Source organism: Chionomys nivalis, chromosome 16, assembly GCF_950005125.1.
Source record: "Chionomys nivalis chromosome 16, mChiNiv1.1, whole genome shotgun sequence".
Lineage (NCBI taxonomy): Eukaryota > Metazoa > Chordata > Mammalia > Rodentia > Cricetidae > Chionomys > Chionomys nivalis.
In genome coordinates, this window is record NC_080101.1 from 45826764 (window position 1) to 45848946 (window position 22183).

Sequence of the window (22183 nt, forward strand, 5' to 3'; positions counted from 1 at the left end):
CTTAGCGATCAGGGAAATGCAAATCAAGACAACTTTAAGATACCATCTTACACCTGTCAGAATGGCTAAAATAAAAAACACCAATGATAGCCTTTGCTGGAGAGGTTGTGGAGAAAGGGGTACACTCATCCATTGCTGGTGGGAATGCAAACTTGTGCAACCACTTTGGAAAACAGTATGGCTGTTTCTCACTAAACCTTTTATCTCATGAAAGAATACATACTCTTTTCCAGAAGGTAATGACCTCTATCACAAGTTCTTTCAATACATGACACTGACCTCTGCTGGTCACCTGGGCTGCAAGGTACCAGACTGGCTATGGAAGATACTGCTTTGGTACAGGTTAAGATTTTGTTGTTAGGCAGAAAGAGAGTCCAAATTGGAGAACTCCTTCTGGCCCTTCCCTTCGGAGCTCAGGGAACCCCTACCAAGAAGGAAGAATTACAGGTGCCAGAGGGTTGTAGGACATCAGGAGAAACACTGCCCACAGAATCTACTAAGTAGGGCTCACAGGGACTCAGAGAGACTGAAGCAGCAATCACAGAGCCTATATGGGTCTGTACTAGGTCCTCCACATTTATGTTATGGTTGTACAGCTTGCTGTTTTTGTGGAACTCCTAACAGTGGACATGGGGGTATTCCTGAGTCTTTTGCCTGCTCTTGGGACCCTTTTTAGCTTACTGGGTTGCCTCACTCAGCCCTGATATGAGGGCTTGTGCCTACTCTTATTGTGACTTGTAATGCGGTGTTTAGTTGATATCCCTGGGATGCCTGCTCTTTTCTGAAGGGAAGGCAAGGAAGAGAGGATCTGGAGGAGAAGTGAGGTTTTAGGTAACTGGGAGGAGTTGAAGGAGGGGGAACTTTGGTCAGGATGTAATGTGTGAAAATAATAATAATAATAATAATAATAATAATAATAATAATAATAATAATAATAATAATAAAGATTTTGTTGTTTCTGTTCATTTGTTGAGCATGGGAGAGCTGCAAGTTTGTGAGAGCTCCTAAATCTATTTCTGGACTTACACGGACCTAAGTTACAACTTCAAAACTTAGCTATTCTGGTCAAATAAATCCAAGCAATTCAATTCTTTCTTAACGTGGCACTTTAAAAAACAATCTTCTATTTCAAGGACAAACTGCTACTATAAATAAAGAGTTGATGAATTTCGAGTAAACTGTCAAAAGTAATAATTATGTGCAGAATACAAACAGTCTTTGGAGTTCGTTTGCAATGTTTCCTGATCATCCCATTCTTAAAATGAAGGGGTAATTACCTGGATATATGGAAAATGCAACCTAGATCTCCATAGAAACCAATCAACTCAGAAAACACTACTCATCCAAGTATAGGCAACTACCCATATTTTACATCAATTTGGGGTATTAGTTCCCTAAGAATTCTGCAAAAAAAGAAAAGAACGTTAGCATTTTGATAATGATGGGAGTATTTTCTTCCTCCAAACAAGAAATCTCTTTGATAATTTAGACTACATGTGACACAACTTTCATAATGGACTGCAGTAAAAATCACAGTAGCTACTGCTCCCCTTCTATGGCTCTCGGCCAGGCCAGGGGGATCCATCCTTGTAACACTTGAGTCTGTCTCTCTTATTAGCGCCAAGAAGCAGTTAACTATGATCAAGACTATTAGGACCTAATATCTCAGAATTTTCCAAGAGAGCGAGAGGGGAAATATTTGATGCATGAAAACTTGAGGCCAACACAGACTAATTAGTCTTATTAAGTCAAATAACCAAGGAAACAGAAAACAAATAAACAATGCATTTTCCCAAAGAAAGTAAAAGCAGTATATTGTCAAGAATGCCATAAGGTGAGACATGAGTACAGAGGAAATTAGCTTTATGAGTTCCCTACATCATGGGAACAAGCAGCCTGCTCAAACTCACAAAACGGAAATACAATTGCTGCTGCAGATCAAGGGTTCAAGGCAGGGGTAAGGCTGACTGAGGAAAAGCAAAAGAAAAAAGTGGGGGAGGGGCCGGGCGGTGGTGGCGCATGCCTTTAATCCCAGCACTTGGGAGGCAGAGGCAGGCGGATCTCTGTGAGTTCGAGACCAGCCTGGTCTACAGAGCTAGTTCCAGGACAGGCTCCAAAACCACAGAGAAACCCCGTCTCGAAAAAACAAAAAAAACAAAACAAAAAAAAAAAAAACTAAAAGTGGGGGAGGGAGAAGAAGAAAGCACAACAACCAGCTCCTATGGGCCTCAGATAGACTTGAAATAATGTTTACTTTTATTTAATAAATCAGTAATATATTTTTTAAAAATACCAAAGTCTAAAGGAAGCTGTCTACAGCTGTTTTGTTTTCTCCTAATTCCCTGGCTTCCTCATACCCCTCCCTCCATTTAGCCCTCCTTTCTTTCCACTCTTTCTTTGCTTCATTCCTTTTATTTCTGTGTTTAAACCCTTAACCTACAATGAACGGATTTCCACTTAAGAACTATATACTCCAAACCTTACAAAACAGCACGACCTGCGCCTGAAAATGCAGACACCATTTTAAGGAGGAAGAAGTGCTTTTTGCACGCACACTGCCCCCCTGAAATATTTTCCTGTTTAGCCATGGAATCCTTTTCTCGTCGAGACAGTGCAGCAGTGTTTGGGAAGCATCAGCAGGCCAACAGATGCTTGGAATCAAATGACTTAATAGGCATACACATTTCCCCCAAATAATTGCAAAGCTTTGGTTTAGCCCTTTTCATACCTTGCATAGTTAATTAGCTAGGACTTAATGTTTACATGCAACGAGAGTATCTACGGCTATAAACTACATAATTTATAATTGATGTAAATGGGTGTTATTATGTCAATTAGGCAGCTGTGTCCTCCACCTCTTGGTAAACAGCTATGAGTGATAAACTGAGTTTGCAGAGAGCTACCTTCTTCTCTTCATAACAGATAAAAATAAATTACCCAGGCAGACCAAGCTGTCCAATTGTTCTCTGGTGAAGTGGATGGAAAGTCCAGGCCCTTTTTTTTGACCTGTTGACTGCACGAAGCTGTCAATTTCGTCACGCAGCGCTTCCACAGCTTCTGGGTGCCGAAGAAGATAATACACTGCCCAGTACATAGCTGGAATGGTGTTTGCCATAGAGGCCCAGAGAAAGCCAAGATGATGTGCTGGGAGAAAAGAAGTGAAAAGGAAGATTAATAGCGTTTATTACACTGATTAGATTTGCAGTGTGCTAATTAAAAGATGTTAGGACACAGACCCAGCCAAGGATCAGTGCATGCTAATGAGAACCAATAGGCTTCTGAAGTCTCATTTTCTGCTTAATGAGAAGAGTTTAAAATGTAATGTGTGTTGGGGGGGCAGGAAAGTGGGGATGAGATAAGGGGAGTAAACGCCGCTTAGTTATACTCTTTCTCATTATCGTCATTAAATATCTTGTTTTACCACCTCAGCAAAAAAAAAAAAAAAAATCAATTATCACAGAGGGTTGTTTCAGAGTAAAACATTTTATCACTAGCCAATTAGAAAGAGCATAAAAATTTTCAAGGTCGCCATTTTTCCTTTTATCTCAAAGGTCTCCTGTAAATTATTTTATTTTAGTGAGTAATCGTTTAGAACTTTCTTACCTCCTATTTCTAAGTCTTCACGCCCATAGTGTTTTTTCAGAATCTCTTTCCTTTCCTGAACAACTTCTGAGCATCCATGCATCTGATCTAGTTTTTCTGACGTGAAGCATTTTATAAGTTTCTCCTGCATAGATTTCACATGTCTTAGAAGCTGAATGGGTATATCAGATATTAAGTATGGAAACATGTCATCGAATTTTAAGAAATCGTCTCTTAACTCACTGATAATTTTTTTCCTGTTACCAGCAAGAAGTTTTCCATGTATAGTCGTAAATGTGGTCTCAAATACCAGTGAGCTAATGAACGGAAACAGTCTTGATGTATTCCAGTCTGTGGTTTTCAGTAGTTGGGGCTCAACAATTTCTTTTAGTTCTTGGATCAGGTTTTCTAGGAGACTGTCCAAAGCTTTGCCTCGTAGAAACTCGTAGGCTCTGTGAATGTCTTCACTAAGGTCATCGTTAGTTTTCAGCTTCTTGATGGAGAAGGCTTTCGATGATAACTGTCTGCTGAACTCCCGAAAGCTGAATTGCTTGGGGTTTTTCATTATAAGATGGTATTGGAAGGGGTTCAGAACAAACGTTATATACTTCCCTAAAAAAAAAAAAAAAAAAAGAATATAGTTTATTTGATAGCAAGGCAAAACACATATCTTCAGTCTGAAAATATTTAAATCAAAATTAGAGACTTTATTAAGAAGTTAACAGTTTTATCACACACATTTAACAGAAATCCATTCCACTCAAATGCCCACTCTGTCTGCTTTGAAAATGAAGGCTGCTGTGAAAAAAGCTCTCAAAGTTTGAAGGTAAATGAAGTTCTAAACTGCACCACTCACTATGGCCTGCCTCTCAACACGGGCACAAACTTTGGAAAGTTCCTGGCCGAACCCCTGCATTGAGCAGCTGAGAGCCGGGACAGCTGAGGCCAGCGCAACTTGCTTGCCCTCACTCAGCTCTGGCTTCTCACCGCAGTACTGCTTCATGGTTTCTTCTGGTTAGAGCTATCACACGCAATAACAACAGTGAGTACGCCTTTTCTTCCTAAAAACACAAGTTATGTTAGGGTAACTCTTCAGTGGTCATGTTCAGCTATTAGTGTGTGTACTCCATTCGCTGTCTCTGTCTGTCTGCATCCCCCCGACCGTGTGTGTGTGTGTGTTTGTAGTTTTCTCAGTTGAAAAACTTCCTCTCATGATTTATGGTATTTCCAAATGTATTGCAAAACTTGATTAATTTGGTACAAATTATTTTAGATAAACATTTGGAAACATTGTAAACCAAATCCTAGAGACAATATAAATGTTTTTATTAGGCAATTTAAAAAATATAACTTAAGTGTTAAATGCAGTTTAACACTTACGATGCAATTCATTTTCCTTACAGTAATTTTTATCCACTCCATATCCCCCTGGTTCATTTAACAGAGCAAGACAAGACAGAAGCTAGGTAGTCCGGACCTAGCTGTTCATCCTCGTCAGACACTAGCACTGCCTTCTGCAAAGTAAGTCGAGTTTTGTTTTCATTAGTTCTTTGTTTTGCCTCAAAAACAGCAGAAAGGACCCCATTAAACTTGGGCACTTTCAATAACTTGCTTTACCATGATAACTTAACTTAAAATTGCCAGCATCTGCCTGGCAAAAAACTGAGAATGAGGGAGTCAGTTTTCTCATTTTTCAAAAGAGATAATTTTAGGCAAAGCTGTGTATTTTCACAGGTGATGATCCATGCATTCTTTGTCTCAAATGAATGGGTTTTGTTAAACATTAATAGGATTTTTTAAAAGCAGAATCTGAAATTCAGAATGTGTATGCACTAAGTTTAGTTTGCAAATCACAATCTTTGGAAAATATTTTGAACTTTTTTTAAAACCAAATTTTTACTTTCATCTAAATCCAAAAAGAAATTTTAAACAATGTATCAGCCCAGTCACTATCAGTTACTACAACTTGGCTTTTGAAGTAGAGACAAGATAAATACCAGATTTCTGCTCTGTCCACAAGTCATGAGAAACAGACACGTTCTTATTACTTCTATTTCTATCTTTCTTATTACTTTCTCTCTCACTCTTGCTCCCTTTTAGTTTCTCCCTCCCTCTTTACCTTGCCCCTAACAGAAGATAAAAGCAGGCTCATTTCAAATAAAAATATAAATGGGGAATGTGAAATAACTGGATCAAGTCAGCAAACACATTTAACATATTATAAAAATTGATTGACTGTGGGTGTGTGTGCACGTGCCAGTGTGTGCTGTATGGTGTACAGATGCATATGTGCTGTGTGTGTGCACGTGCCACAGTGTGTGCTGTACAGTGTACAGGTGCACATGTGCTGTGTGTGTGCACGTGCCACAGTGTGTGCTGTACAGTGTACAGGTGCACATGTGCTGAGGGTGTGCACGTGCCAATGTGTGCTGTATGGTGTACAGGTGCACATGTGCTGAGGGTGTGCATGTGCCACAGTGTGTGCTGCACGGTGTACAGATGCACATGTGCTGTGGGTGTGCACATGCCAGGTGTACAGGTGCACATGTGCTGTGGGTGTGCACATGCCAGTGTGTGCTGTATGGTGTACAGGTGCACATGTGCTGTGTGTGTGCACGTGCCACAGTGTGTGCTGTACGGTGTACAGGTGCACATGTGCTGTGGGTGTGCACGTGCCACAGTGTGTGCTGTACAGTGTACAGGTGCACATGTGCTGTGTGTGTGTACATGCCACCGCGTGCCTGTGAAAGTCAGAGGACAACTTTTGGAAGTTGGTTTTCACCTTTTACCTTGTTTCTTCTGCTATTTTGCTATGTACCCAAGGCTGATTGGCCAATGAGCTTCCAGGCAATTTTCTTTTCTTTGCCTCCCATTGCGTGTGTGTGTGTGTGTGTGTGTGTGTTAGAATGTTGAAATTACAGATGTACACAGTTGTAACCAGACTCTTAAGTGGATCTGGGTATCAAACTCAATAATTCTTCTCTGCCTACCACTTTCATTCGCCCTTTGAATTAGGTCCCTGTTAATACATTTACTCAAAAAACATAGTTGTTAGTCTCAGGTTGTGTTTGTGCATGCGCACGTGCAAATCCTTGTGTACATGGTGCACAGAAACAGATACCAGTCTTCTTCCTCAACCACTCTCCATTTCAGCTTTTGAGACAAGATCTCTGACTGGACCCGGACTCATCAATTCAGCTAGACTGGCTGACCAGTGAGCTCCAGGGAATCCGCTTGTCTCCACACAGTTACAGACACAATCCTCCATCCCTGACTTTTATGTTGGTGAAGGGATCCAAAATCAGGTTCTTATTCTTATGTTTGCAGTAGTTCTTTTAAAGGATCATCCCCCAAGAAAATCAAAGTAACTTTTCTCTCTAGCATCTGCACCTTTTCTTCTTCATTCCAATTTTAATTTTCTTCCCCAACAAGACATTGTTTCTTGCCTTTTACCTTCCTGAAGGAGATGTGGATTACTTTAGAACTGGACATTTTGGTTTTCGGATTTTACTTTTCAAGTTGGAAGTACCAATAACCCGGGAGATTTAAGCTGGCTTTCCAACTTTTAATCTTCAGTATAAACAATTTAAGCTAAGTTTTCCAAAATTAATATTAATTTAAACCATCTGTCCACCATCTGCTAATGTGAGATGCAAAACCAGAGTTTCTTTGTGTTCCGTAATCAGTTAGGAAAATACATATACATTTATAAAATGAATTTAAATTTCCTAACAAAGGATTTTTTCTGAAAAGTTATCTTGAAGGCTATGAACACTCAGAGAGAAATTAGCGTTGGTTCAGCGTGATTTTGTGTAAATGAATGTCAAGTGTCACCGGGCATGCAGCCTAGTTCACAGGGATCCGAGTGTAGAAACAATACCCTTTGCCATGTTTTCAAAAGAGAGGAGAATGCTATGCTGTCAGAAGTAGATGTAAAATATTGATTTTTAAGAATTTCAGCGTTTGCATTTGTCTAAAACGTAAATGTCAAAATGAGGCCTGTGCCTGAAAAGATACAGTATAAAATAATTTTTTTCTGCCCATTAAGTTTGAAATTAGGCCAACAATTTTAATATCATCCTTGCCAATTATTTAATTTTTCTTCCCTTTTATGGAACAGACTGCAACTATTAGTCCCAGAATTCTTAGATAACCCATCAATGCTTTGCCAACCCAATACTCTTATTTGCTTTCTTTATATTATTTCCTTGGGAAGCTAATGCTATATAATTCAAAATAGTTTGATAAATGTATTTTTGAACATATACCTAATCATCTTGAAGTCTTACACCCATGAAGCCTGGCTTTTAGATAATAAACGAGTTTTGCTGTTTATATGTCGAATTTGATACCACATCAACATAGGCCTGGAAATTCAAGTCAGTTGCTCAGTCTATAGAATATGAAAAAAACCTGATTTCAAATTAATTTTCTAAAATTATAAGGTTTCAGTCTCCTCATGCAGGCAATTCTCCATCAGGTTTTGGACTGAATGTCACTATGTAAGCATCAGTTGGGAGCTGAATGGGTAGCCAGTGTTTTATATTCTGAGAGAGACCACTGTGTGTACTCAGTCCCCTTTATTAGGGAGATTTCTCTAGCAGTTGACACTGACATACAGTAGAGCTTCTCTCGGGTGACATTTAAGGAAAATGATTCCATTGCACTATCACACAAAATCAATTAGAAAACTATTTTCTGGTGCAGGTTTTTGAATTTATGAGGTTTCTCATAGTAAGCTGTACCTTTCAATTTCTTTATTAAGGTGACAATTGTGTCCCATGAGACTTTAGGGGACGACAATCATTTGCGTGCCCTGCAAGAAGCACACACGTGAGGGACATGGGTGGATGCCTTTGTCCTTCATTTTTTAAATGAGCTCTATCACAGACGGATCATCAAAACTGTGTATTCACAGAGTTTTTCAATAAGTATATATTCAAACTGGTGGGGGTGGGGGACAGGCCACTAAGCTTATTCCATGGTGGCTGTTTATTACCAAGTTCAAAAGCATAATGATGGCTAAATTATTTAGGCAGGCAATATTTAAGTCAGTGTTAGACTTCTTAGAATTTACGGTTAAGATATCATAAGTGAGCATGGGTTGATTGTTTTTGTTTGTTAGGTTTGTATGTGTGTATGTGTTTGTGTGTGCATATGTATTCATGTATGCTTGTAAACAACAGAGGTTAACCACAGTTGTTTCTCAAGTGCTACCCATCTTTTTATTTTATTTATTTATTTATTTATTTTATTTATTTATTTTTTTTTGAAGAGAGGGTCTCTCACCAGAACCTATGGCTGGCTGCCTGGTGTCTGCTAACTAGACAGGGAATCCATTAATTCCTTTGTCACTTCCTTTCCAGTACTGGGATTTTAAGTACATAGCACTGTGCAGCAAGTACTTTACCAACTGACCTATTTTCTTAGGCTTCCGTCTTTAGAAAATAAAGTTCCTTTTTCTTTTTCTTTTTTACAGGATGTTGTTGGCTGACCTCTAACTCAAGACTCTCTTGCCTAAATCTCCCAGATGCTGAATAAAACTATCCATTTTACAAGTTTTTTTGAATCATTTTAGGCAACCTTTGCATGAGTTCTTAAAAAGAGAAATCTAGAAGTTATAATAATTTTTGTACTGCTCATTGGAAATTTGAGGTTCCAGAAGACTTTGTTTGCAGCTTTAGTTTAGCTCCAAGTGCAACTAGAAAGGAGAGGCTGTCCTGGAATTAGCTCTTGTAGACCAGGCTGGTCTCGAACTCACAGAGATCCACCTGCCTCTGCCTCCCAAGTGCTGGGATTAAAGGTGTGCGCCACCACCGCCCAGCAAATTTCTTCAGTTTTAAGATGTTAGGAATTTCCCCCATCAAACATTTATTGTGACTAAATCAGCACTGAGCTTTGGGCTAAATTGGAAGAGAGTCACTAACAGAAAAAGACAGAGATGGACAGGTGAGTACGTGGTAAAGCCTGGTAGTCTGAATTATACCGAGCAGAGGTACTGTGGACACCTGGGCCCTAGTGATGGGGTTCCTAGTGTTGGATGATATGGACAGAAAAGGATCTGAAGAGAAAGTGATGTGCAATGGGGATCAAGGGTCAGGTGAGACAAGAGCTCTAGCAGAAAGAGGCGCAAGAGGAGGACAGAGGCACAAAGGTATGGATGTGTGCAGGAATGTTCCAGCAAGAGGCATATTAATGGGACCGTAGCACAAGGCAGTTAACAAGAAGAAATGGGAGTGGACTTGATAAGGGTCTCGGGAAAATCATATGTTAAAAGTCTTTCTAAGATGCATGCATGGTTGTTTTCATTGCCTTTTTTTTTTTTTTTTTTTTTTTGAAATTGCAGTTTGTGCAATTGTCATTGGAAGAGATTTGTCCCCTGTCAGGGGAAAGAGTAAATTGTAACAAAAGGTAATGTTGCCTGTTCATGGGTGAATTAAAACTGACCTCCTGGATGGTTAATCAAGTTGAATCTAAATCCTTTTATTACTCAAATGTTTACTTAAGGTTGTGTCTGATCTTCAGTGAAGTCATTACAAGCAGAAGGTAGCACTAGTTCTTTAGGAGTAGAATAAAACCTCAACAGATACAAAAAAAAAAAAAAATGGAGTAACCCCATGTAGCTTATCAGATCACCATGGCTTAAAACTAGACTTCAACAGCAACACTAATTCCAGAAAGCCAACAAACACATGGAAATTAAACAATGCTCACCTGAATCAACAATGGGTCAAGAAAGAAATAAAGGGAGAAATTAAAGACTTCCTAAAATTCAATGAAAATGACCACACAACATACCCAAATTTATGGGACACAATGAAAGCAGTGTTAAAAGTTCATAGCACTAAATGCCTACATAAAGAAGCTGAAAAAAATCCTACACTAGTGAATTAACAAAACATTTCAAAACTTTAGAACAGAAAGAAGCAAACTCACCCAAGAGAACTGCAGGAAATAATCAAATTGAGAGCTGAAATCAACAAAATAGAAACAAAGAAAGCAATACACAGAATCAATGAGACAAAGAGTTGGTTAGTCGAGAAAATCAACAAAATAGACAAACTTTATCCAAACTTAACAAAAAGGCAGTGAGAGGATATCCAAATTAACAAAGAACCAGTAAGAGTGTAAGCCACATGCAAAGTGCTCCAAGTGGAGCATCCCACCTGAAATCAGAACAGTGAAAGTGTCGCCGTATTTCCTTTGGAGAGTCTTTATGAAAGCTAACGGGTTCTTTTGTAGCTTCAGAGTAATGCCGAGATAAGGAAGCCAACCTTTTATCAGGGGAGGTTCACCAGGTCGCCTATGAAAAGAAAAGAAATCAAAGAAAAATGAAATCATCCACGTTTTAATACGGGCAGGTTATGTATCCAGTCTAAATAAAAACACATGAATTGCATAGGCTCTCTCAGTTTAGTACTTCATTGGTTCATGAGTTGTCATAGGCATGGGCTTATAGTGCTTGCGGTTTGTGTGGATATTGGGTAGGTACTACAGTTCCTTGCTTTTGTTGATCAACTTTTGATACCATTTTTCTTAGAAGGATTCCACCGCTGCTTGACAGCTAAGTCACAGTCTGATGGATTTATCAATTGGTCCTAGCCAGAAAGAGGGAGAGCGAGGAAGGGGGAGAAAGATTGAGAGATGAAAGAGAGACAGAGACAGAGAGCTATGGTGTTGACGAATTAGGTCGGTATGGTAAATAACCAGACCAGCTCAAGAATAACAGTTATTTTTTTTAATAGTTGAAAAGGGGAAACTCACGCTACAAGAGTGGAAGGTCCGAAATCCAATGGGTCCTGCTGGCACTGCGTAGAGAGGGAGAGTACGCCTGTGTCCTACCAGTTTTGCTACCTTGGCTACCGGTAGCCACACCCTAACTAGATGTGATTGGTTGATAGTTTCCCCATCACTATGGTCTCTGCCTCAGTTCCTGGCTGAATTTCTGCCCCAATACCTCTGAATGGTGGACTCTTGCATGGGATTTTAAGCCAAATAAATAACCCCTTCTCACCCAAGCTGCTTTTAGGTTAGCGTGTTATCACAGCAACAGAAAACAAACTAATACACCAAACTGCTATGTAATAGACCTAATCTAAGATAGAATTAAATTGTTTATAAACCATGCATTTCAATTGCTGATTATTTAATTTCATAGACTCCCATATTTCATTTCATAGTAGCATGGGGTGTTCAGTTACGTGGACTAGGTTATTTACCTCCCAACTGTATGCAGAAGCACTTACATCTTCTACAAATTTAGGGTATGAGTTCATTAAATCTTAATAAGACTTCATTGTACTTATGTATGTTAAAGCTTTAGGGTAATGGTGTACATGGAACTTGAAGGTTTTCAAAAACACTTTAGTGAATTTTGCACATTGAAAGGAGGTGTGCTCTTTAGAATGAACAAGCCATATTATTCACCGTGTATGTTTTCCATTCATCTGGTTGATCAAAGAGTTTAGAACCAGATGTCACCTTGGAGGCGTTATGTGTTCCCTTGTTTTTGTGGCCAAAACATCTCAGGTCTCAGATGTGAAGACATTTGCCTAAAGGTTAAGAACATTCTGTAAACTCTACAGCCCCAAAATGTGCTTTCAACCACTCAGGAAAATCAGTCAATCCATGAACCCAATTAAAAAAAAAATCTCAGCAATGAAGAGCTCTGGCCGCACTGACAGACACATGCAGTGAACACAGTCTACTGCAAATCTGAGAGCTCTTGCTGTGCTCCGGGTGTCAAATGTCACAGAGTTTAGCTGCCAACATGAAGCTCTTTGTTATCAGCTGTCAATCGGGCTGGGATTACATAATCAGAAGAATGACAATGAATTAGCTTGAAAAATCTGTTATGCTATTGAGAACAATAAAGATGCCAGTGCAGAGCATGTGGGAGATCTTGGAGGTGAAGTGCTTGCTTACTTAGTCCGACTGAGACTCTCAGTTTGATTCCTGGCACCACACAAAGAAAAAGAAACCCTCAAAACCTCAGTATAATTTCCCTGAATTTTGTCTTTTGTTACCATTTTATGAAGATTTTTTTTTTTAAAATAATGACTACAGTTAGGGTTGTTTGTTAAATATTACTAATTAAGTAATTTTAAGCATGTGAAACATTCCTTAAAATACGATGAATTAAAAGTTTCTTGTTTTTTGATCTCTAACATTAGCAAACTTGTCTTGCAAAATTTCTTCCAGTGATTTATCTATTGATCTAGTAAATACAATCTGATTTAAGACAAAAATAAGACAAACTGAATAATCCTTTTTTTTTTTTATCCTTGAAGGGATCAAAACAAATATTCAGAAGGACTTCAGTTCTCTGGTCCATCTGTGATACTACGTGCTTCATGGATTCCACTTTGATCAATCACAAATATTACTAGCTCAGATTTAATCAAAGGTCAAGATTATCATCATCTCATCAAGGGCTTTAATGCAGCTGTATTAACCCTATCAGATGTTTTCACTTCCCACATACCAACACAGTAGACTTAAACAAACTGTAAGTAGCAGATCTTGCCACCGTGTATGTGTGTGTGTGTGGGGGGGGGTTCAAAATAAAAACCGAGTTGCAAAAGAATGCAAAGGAAGATTTTGGGTTCTTTATTTGAAAGAGAGTTTATTTTATTACTAATATAGCAGACATGGCAGTATTTAAGTATATCTGCACAGACATGTGGAAACAAGCCATGTTGTAGAAAAAAAACCTTGGATCTTATTCTTCATATCTTTTTCCTATTCTCTTTCTTTTAAAAATTTTTAAAAAATTACGTTTGACTTTTACATAATTGTTTTAGCTATCCTGGGTTTTTTGTTTTTCAATATGAAGCTGAATATTATTCGTTCAAGGTCTATAAAGAATTATGTTGGAATTTTGGTGGGGATTACATGGAAGATTGCTTTTGTTAAGATGTCCATTTTTACCATGCTAATCCTACCAATCCATGAGCACAGGGGACCTTTCCATCTTCTGATATCTTCTCCAACTTCTTTCATCAAAGACTTGAAGTTCTGGTCATAAAGCTCTTTCATTCGCTTAGTTAGACTTACCCCCAAGAGAGTTTATATTATTTTTGGCTATTATGAAGAGTGCTGACTTTCTTATTTTTTTCCTAAGTTAATTTATCATTTATATGTAAAAGGGTTACTGAATTTTTAAAGTTAATATTCAGCAATATCACTGAAGGTGTTTATCAGCTGTAGGAGTTCCCTGGTAGAATTTTTGGGGTTGCTTATGTATAGGATCATATCTGTCCTATCTCAACTTGATATGCCATGCTTTGTTGATATTAATGAGAAATATGCCTCTTTCTGAACAGAAAAGGAGAAGGAGTGAATTGAGGGGAGGGCAGTGAGGAGGCAGGGGAAGGAAATGGGAAGAGAGGAGGAAGGTGAATTGTGGTAGGGATACAAAATAAATGAATAAATCTAATTAATAAGAAAATTGAGGGGCTGGAGAGGTGGCTCAGCGGTTAAGAGAACTGACTGTTCTTCCCGAGGACCCGAGTTCAATTCCCAGCACCCACATGGCAGCTCACAACTGTCTGAAGATCCAGTTCCAGGGGATCTGACACCTTCACACCAATGCACATAAAATAAAGTTAAAAAGAAAAGATTCCAAAAAAAAAAAAAAGAAAATTGAAGCAAAAAAGTACATGTTTTGAGACATGGCATTGTCCAGGCTGGCCTTGAACTCTAGTATGCTTTTACCTCTACTTTCGAATTTCTGTATTGGGATTATGGGACTGAAGAACCAACTCATGGCTAACTCATTATTGTCTTGAATCCAGCTTTTCACTCTGTTCTGGGGTTACAGACACAAATCACCACACCCAGCTTTTTGCATGGGTGCTAGGGTTTCAAACTCAGGGCTCATATTTATTGGATAGACACTTCACCCACTGAAGCATCTCCTCAGCCATGTCTACGCAAACATTGAAGAAGAGAGCACACATATGAGTACAGCAGGACCCTCAGGGTGGAATTTGTTACACAAGTGGACCAGGATCCTTCGAAGGTTTTAAGCTTTCTAGTTCACAGCATCCTGTTTCAAAATACTAGCTCAACTTACTCCCTTGATCTCCTTTTACTGTGTCTGGTTTAATGCTGCATTGTGAATACGATTTAGTAAGGCCTTTTGTCATATTCTAATTTAAAACAACTAATATTATCTTCTATGCTGTCATTCAACCAAAAGTTGTATTCTTCATGGCGCTTAAACAGGGGAGAGGATGGGATGCAGAAATCCAAGGGAATATTAGTTGTGTTCCGTATTAAAAAGCCACATTAGGACACCATTTTATTGTTACAGACATGGCAGGGCCATTATTTCTTACAGCTGTATTTATTTTGGCAGGAGTAAATTTAAGAATATTAAGCACTATGTCACAACTGTACACAGTTACGGGCAGAAAATAGTGCTTGTTCAGCTTACAACCCATCCAAAACAAATAGCGATCTATCTTTATTGCGATAGTTATAAAAATTTTGTAAGGAGGAGAGCCATCACTATATTGTTCCAGAATGACCTGTTGACACATGGCACAGGACAACTCCTGCTGTTTGTCCTACTCATGCTCCATGACTTTGAAAATGAACTATTTGTTGCTTTCTACTGAGTGAGGACACAGTGCCTCTTGTGGCTGATACAATCTTAAGGCTGGCCTAAACCTGATGTGTTGTATGGTATCTATTCTTTCTTTATCTCACTTTAATAATGCATACACCTTCAAATTAGTATTTAAGGTAATAAAATGATATGACAATCATATTCATTTGGGATTTTTAGGTGTCCTCAAAGATCCAATCCAAATTCTTTGCACACACAATTTCATCAGCACCTGAGATAGAACTACAATGAAATTTGGAGAAATAATAAAAATTCTAATTTAAAAAAAGAATCTTGCTGATAAGAGAGCAACATTGATCTTCACAGTCAATGTATATTGGAATTTCAGATACATTTATTTAAAGCACTTTTGTAAATAATAGTATCGAGATATCAAAGCCTATACCAACACCAACACTTGGAATACATGCACAACTTTAGTGCTCCTGTTTGAGAACGAGGAGAGGGGACTCCAGTTAGGATCTATCTTATTCCAATTCTCTAAATTTATGACGCTACTTCAGCACTTTGCAAATCACAGATTTTCAAACAAGAGCTGTTGATGGAAAAAAGAACATGCAAACTCTGGTGTATTTACAAGCTGTCTTACAAGCACTGTTCTAATGAGTCACTAGTTAATTATCAACCAACCTGGCAACCACTTTGGGGAAGCTATGATAATGATTACCATCAAATCTGATCTTGGGACTTCCAGTTCCCGGGTTGGGTGAGATACGTAAGGAGGTGGGAAAACAATACCACTTCTATATTCACAAGAAGAACACAGAACATTCTTGCAGTCAAGAAATTTCAATCCACAAGACAACTGATGGCATAAGGTGAGCCATCAGCCTTAAAGCAGAGGAAGGCAATTGTGAGAGTCACAGCTGATAAGAACAGAAGGTGGCTACTGAATCCAGGAGCTAGCAGGAGCATTAAAGAGAAACTATCTGATAAAGTCTGAGCACAAACTAACTTGAATGAGGAGAAGAAACGTGCTCCTAGGGGCACAACCCAAAGGAGGTTTTCAGAGTTCTACCCAAAGGAAAAAAAATATTTAAGAGTGGAAACATATCTACTAAAATATAGGATTTATCATTTATAGCCTTCCAATGCAGAAAGCATCAGGTCTAGGGAATATTCCTTGTGAGTTTGAAATATCTGAGAAATTTCTTTATAGTTGATGTCAGATAAAAGACGAAATACCATAACAAGAAAAAGAAATTGCAAACATCACAAGGAAGGACAATTAGTAATCAATAAATGTGGATGCAAACGTTCATCAACCAAATTCAACAAATATTTGAGTAAGTGGAATTTATTCCAGGTATTCAAGCTTGACTCAACATTAAAGTCACCTGTGCATCCCATTACATTAACAGACTAAAGCAAACAATCACCTGGTCATATCAATAGGTAGAGGGGAAACACTGTTAGACAATATCTAGTGCCCATGTATGTTCTACCACATGTAAAAGTCAACTGAAAATGGATAAAATACTTAAATGTAAGATCTCCAAAATCTAAAGAATTAGAAGAAACCATAAAGGAAAAGTTCCTTGAGATTTGTCTTGGCATTTGTCCAGAGATTTGATACCAAAGTGCAAGTTACAAGAGCAAAACATAAACAGAACACAGAAACACTAAAAGCTTACATACGGTAAAGGAAAATAATGGAATGGAAGACAATATTTAGAAATCATGCACCTGACACAGAACTTATCTTCAAAAATTAAAAGGAAATCTTAAAAACTCGAAGTGAAGGCTAGTCACAAGAGCCAAAAGATGGAAATAAGTTAAATGTAACCACAGTTGAATAAAGACAATGAAGAATGTTCATGTGAATCTGGTGCAAGATTGTTTAACCTGCAGAAAGAGGAAACTGTGGTATGGGAGAACAGCGATAAACCCTGGAGCCTTACGTTAAATGAGAGAAGACGGTTTCTGAAAGAAAGCATTACATGCTACCACATACGCAAGCCATGAGAAATAGACAAATTCACATAGGCAAAGCAAATAATGACTGTTTTGAAGGGGAGGAGGGAAAACTAGGCACTTTCTAATGAACAGAAATAAAATTTGAGTCAAGCAAAACCATCACAATCATCTGTACTCCTAGGTCAAGGCCATCTGTTGACTTCTTATGGTTTTCACAAGCACCAGTTATACATGTGATGCACACACATACATACTGGCAAAACATTCATACACATAAAACAAAAATAAATAAAATATGAAAAGCAAAATTAAGAAACCCAATTGATTTTCTTTAAATATGCAACAAAAAACTGATACTTGAAATAAAAAAAAAACGTAATACCATTTATATTGGCATGAAATCAAATATTATGCTGTAATTCACTATAAAACTTCATACTTAGCTATAAACCAAAAAAAATACATACACAGTCTCTATGAGGAAAACAAATGAGGACTGGGAAAAAAGAATAGGCAAAAATGTTTAAATCCCCGTAAATTATCCTGTGAATATCAGAAAATGAACTTTTGATTTTTTTTTTCTGGAGAAACAAAACACTCCAAATAGTCAACACACTATTGAAAGAGAATGGGACGACCTATACCAGCTGACTTAAGGACAAGAAGAAGCTGCAGTAACCAAGACTGTGTGACGTCAATGAAAGAAAACGTGACATAGATGAAATGCGAGAGTAAGAACCCAGAAGCTGACCACATGAATGCGGTCAACGAGCCTTAAACCCAGCAGCAAAGGAAGTTCAACGGAGAGAGGGTTGTGTTGGGAGGCTCTGTGGGCCAGATGTTGAAGTCTGCCATAGCCTGCCAGCTTTCTCTAACCTTGAAACATTGGAGAGACCCGCCCCCCTCCACACCACCCTGCCACACTGCCCTGCCAGCAAAGCCTTCCTGCTCTCTACCTCGCCTTATCTGGAGGATGTCTTTAGGCTCAGATTCCTGACTTATCTCAAGGATCACCCTGACGTAGTTCCCTGCAAATGTTCTTCCCTTGCTGCCCACATGATAATCAGGCAAATGTTCTAGCCATTTTGATAGGGCTATGTTTTCACTAAGCCAGATACATGATAGGACTGTGCCACTTAAAGCAAATTAGGCTTTGTCCCCAGGCTTCCTAATCCTATATATTTCCTATGCTCTGGAATAAAACTGAGCTGATTCACTGAAGTCATCTTCTGGAGGGCTACCTCCATCGATTTCAAGGTCATCCAAGGATCTCTGTTTTTGAATTTGTCCCTTTGTCTTTATGGATTGATAGTAAGCAGACCTTAAAAATAAAGGGGAACCCTCAGTGTAGATTTTCAACAAGGGCTGTAGCAACTATGATTACATGCAAAAATATGAGTGAGTGACATTTTTATACCTTCACAGCAAAAACCCAAAACAAATGAGAGACACATTTCTAAACTGCAAAAATCATCTTTGGAAAATAATATTGAAGAAAATCTACATGATGCTGGTTTGTTGATAGGTTTTTAGATATAACACTAAGAGTTAAGTAGTTGAAAATATTTTGAGAGTAGTTACTTATAATTTAAAAAGAATTGGCTATTCATAAAAATTACAAATTCTTTAAAAGCCAATTATTACTGCTTCCCTAACTCAAAATGATAAGGTCAATGAACCATTCTGTAGGGTTTAGTATCAAATAATATCAACATTAATATCTGTAGTTTACATATTATTGCTTAAATAGGGGTTAGAGAAACTAAACAGAGTGAGGCACTGTGCAGCATCCCTGTTCTTGGCAGGACGATTCTGCTTTCTTCTCATAAGGAGCTTCAACAGAGACATAAGGCCATAGCTGGGCTGAGGTTTCTGTCCCTTTTAATTCTGTATACTGGATTCATACACCTGAGGGACATTAACCAAAGTTACTTTTCATCCTTGAGTTACAATTTATTTTTAATATGTCTTAATTCATATATGTGTGTGCGTGTGTGCACGCACACGCATCTCTGAGTATATTCTCATCCGTAAAGATGTACATGTGAACGCATACAACAATGAGGTCAAAGGTCAATATCATGTGTTTTCCTCAGTCACTGTCCCTCACAGTTTGAATCTGGGTCATTGATGGGCCTGGGATGGCTCAGTCAATGAGCTCTAGGGGTCTCCTGACACCTTCAACTCTCCACCTTCGTGCTGGAGGTATACGGGCACTGCTGTAATAGCTTTGTAAGCTGCTGAGAATCTGCATGTAGGTCCGCATGCTTGTGCACCAGGCGCTTTGTTGATGCAGTCATTTGTCTAGTCTCCAATCTTGGGGTTTTTGTTATTTCTCTTCCTATCATTGGTGCTAGGCTGGTGAGCACCTACCCCAACCTTCAGATATATTTGTAAAAATGATGGTTCTGGGGTATGAACTCAGGTATTTTACCAACTGAGCAATGAATTTTATATATATTTCATAGAATCTATTATTATAATATATAATAATCAAGACAATATATTTCAGCATTTTCTCCTGTTTTTCCTTATTTTATATACTGCTTCTTTTAATCTTTCTGTTTTCTCATTTACTTTTTGTTCCATTTCCTACATTTGAAGTGTACTTCATTAGAATTTGTTGTCATTATTTGTACGATGTTTCGCCTTGGTTCTATTATTCAGTGCTTTTATAGGTGGCATTTGGAAGTGAGTTTAATTTTAGACTGATTTGGATCAATCTTACCACTAGACTTTTGCCTGATTTTCATAGAACAAGACAGTTTTTCCTCTGTGATTAAGTATACTATTGGACTTGTTGTAGTTATTGAAGAGATTCACTTTGTCTCTTACTGGCTCCTCTAGGACACTAGCAATAATACCTTTGCCAAGGTGAAGTCAGCTCAGGATATCCTGACTGGAAAAGAGCTAGCTATAAAGACCATTAGCAAGCATTATCAGGAGTTTGCATCTTCTAAACACTACCATGAAGACTGGGAAATCATTTCATATTGTGGCTGAAGAGACACTTCTCTGTCTCACAGAAGATGCTAGAACATAGGTGTTAGATGTGAAAACATAGCATCACAAAGGAAGAAAAGATCCACGGCAATGTCTACTGGGTGATGTTTGCTAGGCAGTATAACCACTATAGGGAAAGGGTATTGAACATAGGAACCTTGCTTCTTGGATGCTCTCATAAGTACCAACTTTGAAGATGTTAGCTATTGCAATGAAAGTAGCTTTGAGCAGAAGTTTCATACTTTTTGTGACATGCTTCCTTGTGCTGGACCAGAACTCTTTGAGGCAGGTAAGTTGGTCTACAGAGGCTGTGCAGAACCTGCAGTTATTATTAGGCCATGGGATCCCTGTCTTTTGATGGGCAGAACTTTCACGAGCAAAGGCAGGCACACTGGGTGTAATATATCATCTTCCCTTGTACTTGTGCATGGAGATTGAAAACCTATTCTATAAAGCACTTGTACTCAACCCCAGCAAGAACGGCATTTGAAAAACAAGTCACAGAGATTATATGCTCACACAATGAGTCTAGAATGCTTTACTGGAGCCATTAGCTGACTGCACAACCATGATAATAAAAGGTGTCCAGGGATGGTGATGTGATGGTGAGTCAGGAGAAGAAATGTACACATGGAGATAATAACATGCAGAGTCTCTGGTGACTGTCCACACTGAATCCATATCCAGACATGGGGCACTAGAACCCTCAAGCACTCAGAGTCTGTCATATTCTTTCCAGAGATATTTGTTTACAACCTTTGCCAGTGAATCAGACTGATTCTAAAGATATTTTTGGCATTTCTAAGGTGGATGAGCCAAGACTCGGCCTAAGACTTGTAGTAAGGACCATCAAAACTCAAGTGACCTGTACTCTGAGAATAGACAGCTGAGGCCAGAGGCTGTAATTAGGCACTCAGAGTGGTTCCAGGTGATATGATCAGGTCAGGAAATGTCATTTTGTAGTTGGACCTTTTTGTTGGAACCACTGACTCCCCAGTATTGACATGGATACTTATTATTAATAAAATTATAATAATTATTTATAACAAAAATAATTATTATAAAAGCTCTTCTGGTAATTAGGCTTGTTACTAACTAGCTCTTACAATTTAAATTAACCCATTTTTTTTAACTCAAACTATTTATGGCTTGATTACTTTTACTCTATATTGTCAATGCTGCTTCCTTCCAATCTGACTGGCAACTTCCCCATTCTTCTTCCCAGCATGCTTTGTACCTGAAAATCCTGCCTAGTTATTGGTCATTTAGCTTTTAATTAAACCAATCAGAATGACACACCTACACAGTGTACAAAAAAAAATTATTCGATGACATCATATTTTTTCTTTAATGATTGTCACTGGAGGAAGGATTGCCCCAGCCTGACTATTTTATGATGTACTTGAAGGAGAAACCCTCTGATACTGGACACCCAGTCTCTCCTCCTTTCTAAACCCTGTCTTCTCACCTAGATATGGATGACATATTCTTTAAGACTGTGACTCAAATAAACACAAGCAAGCTGCTAAATATCTGCTTATGTCAGGCATACTATCTATAATCTCTTTTCACAAAGAACGTTAATCCAACTGTGCCTAGCGAAATTATGCAATTCATTACCATAAGTAATCTCTATTGTGTCCTGTTCTTAACCTTCATCTCCCCTGCCTGGTCCCATAATCTCACAAATCCACTGCTGTTATGTGATCAGCACCTGGTGTTCACAGAACCTCTGCTTCATAGCAAACACATAAAAAAAAAAAAATCTTTGGATAAAAATGTCACTCTCCAGGCTGTCTAAATGATTCGACTCTGTTTTTTGATGATGCTCGCATACTCTTCTAAAAAGATCTGTAATGATGGAAAAGGCCTTCTCTATTGAAAGATTTTGGTGCTTTCTAGGTGGCAACTGATTTGAAAGTAAATGTACTGTCCTGGCAACAAAGGTGGCTACAATTTAAGTGCTTCTGATAAAATCATTCTGTGTGAGGGAAGTGTAAAATAAACAGCTCCATGTGGTCAGACACCTCCGTTATTAGCATGCAG

At 38.4% G+C, this 22183-nt stretch overlaps 1 protein-coding gene across 1 annotated transcript in view; it reads right to left on the bottom strand.

The window, feature by feature from the left end:
* LOC130887958 (cytochrome P450 7B1) overlaps window positions 1-22183 on the bottom strand; it is a 176169-nt gene that overhangs the window by 34693 nt on the left and 119293 nt on the right. Inside the window, exons 2-4 of the mRNA XM_057790711.1 lie at window positions 10749-10885; window positions 3604-4194; window positions 2938-3144 (exon numbers count right to left, since the gene is read on the bottom strand). Coding sequence (XP_057646694.1) covers window positions 2938-3144; window positions 3604-4194; window positions 10749-10885 — 935 coding nt within the window. The remainder of the gene's footprint in view (window positions 1-2937; window positions 3145-3603; window positions 4195-10748; window positions 10886-22183) is intronic.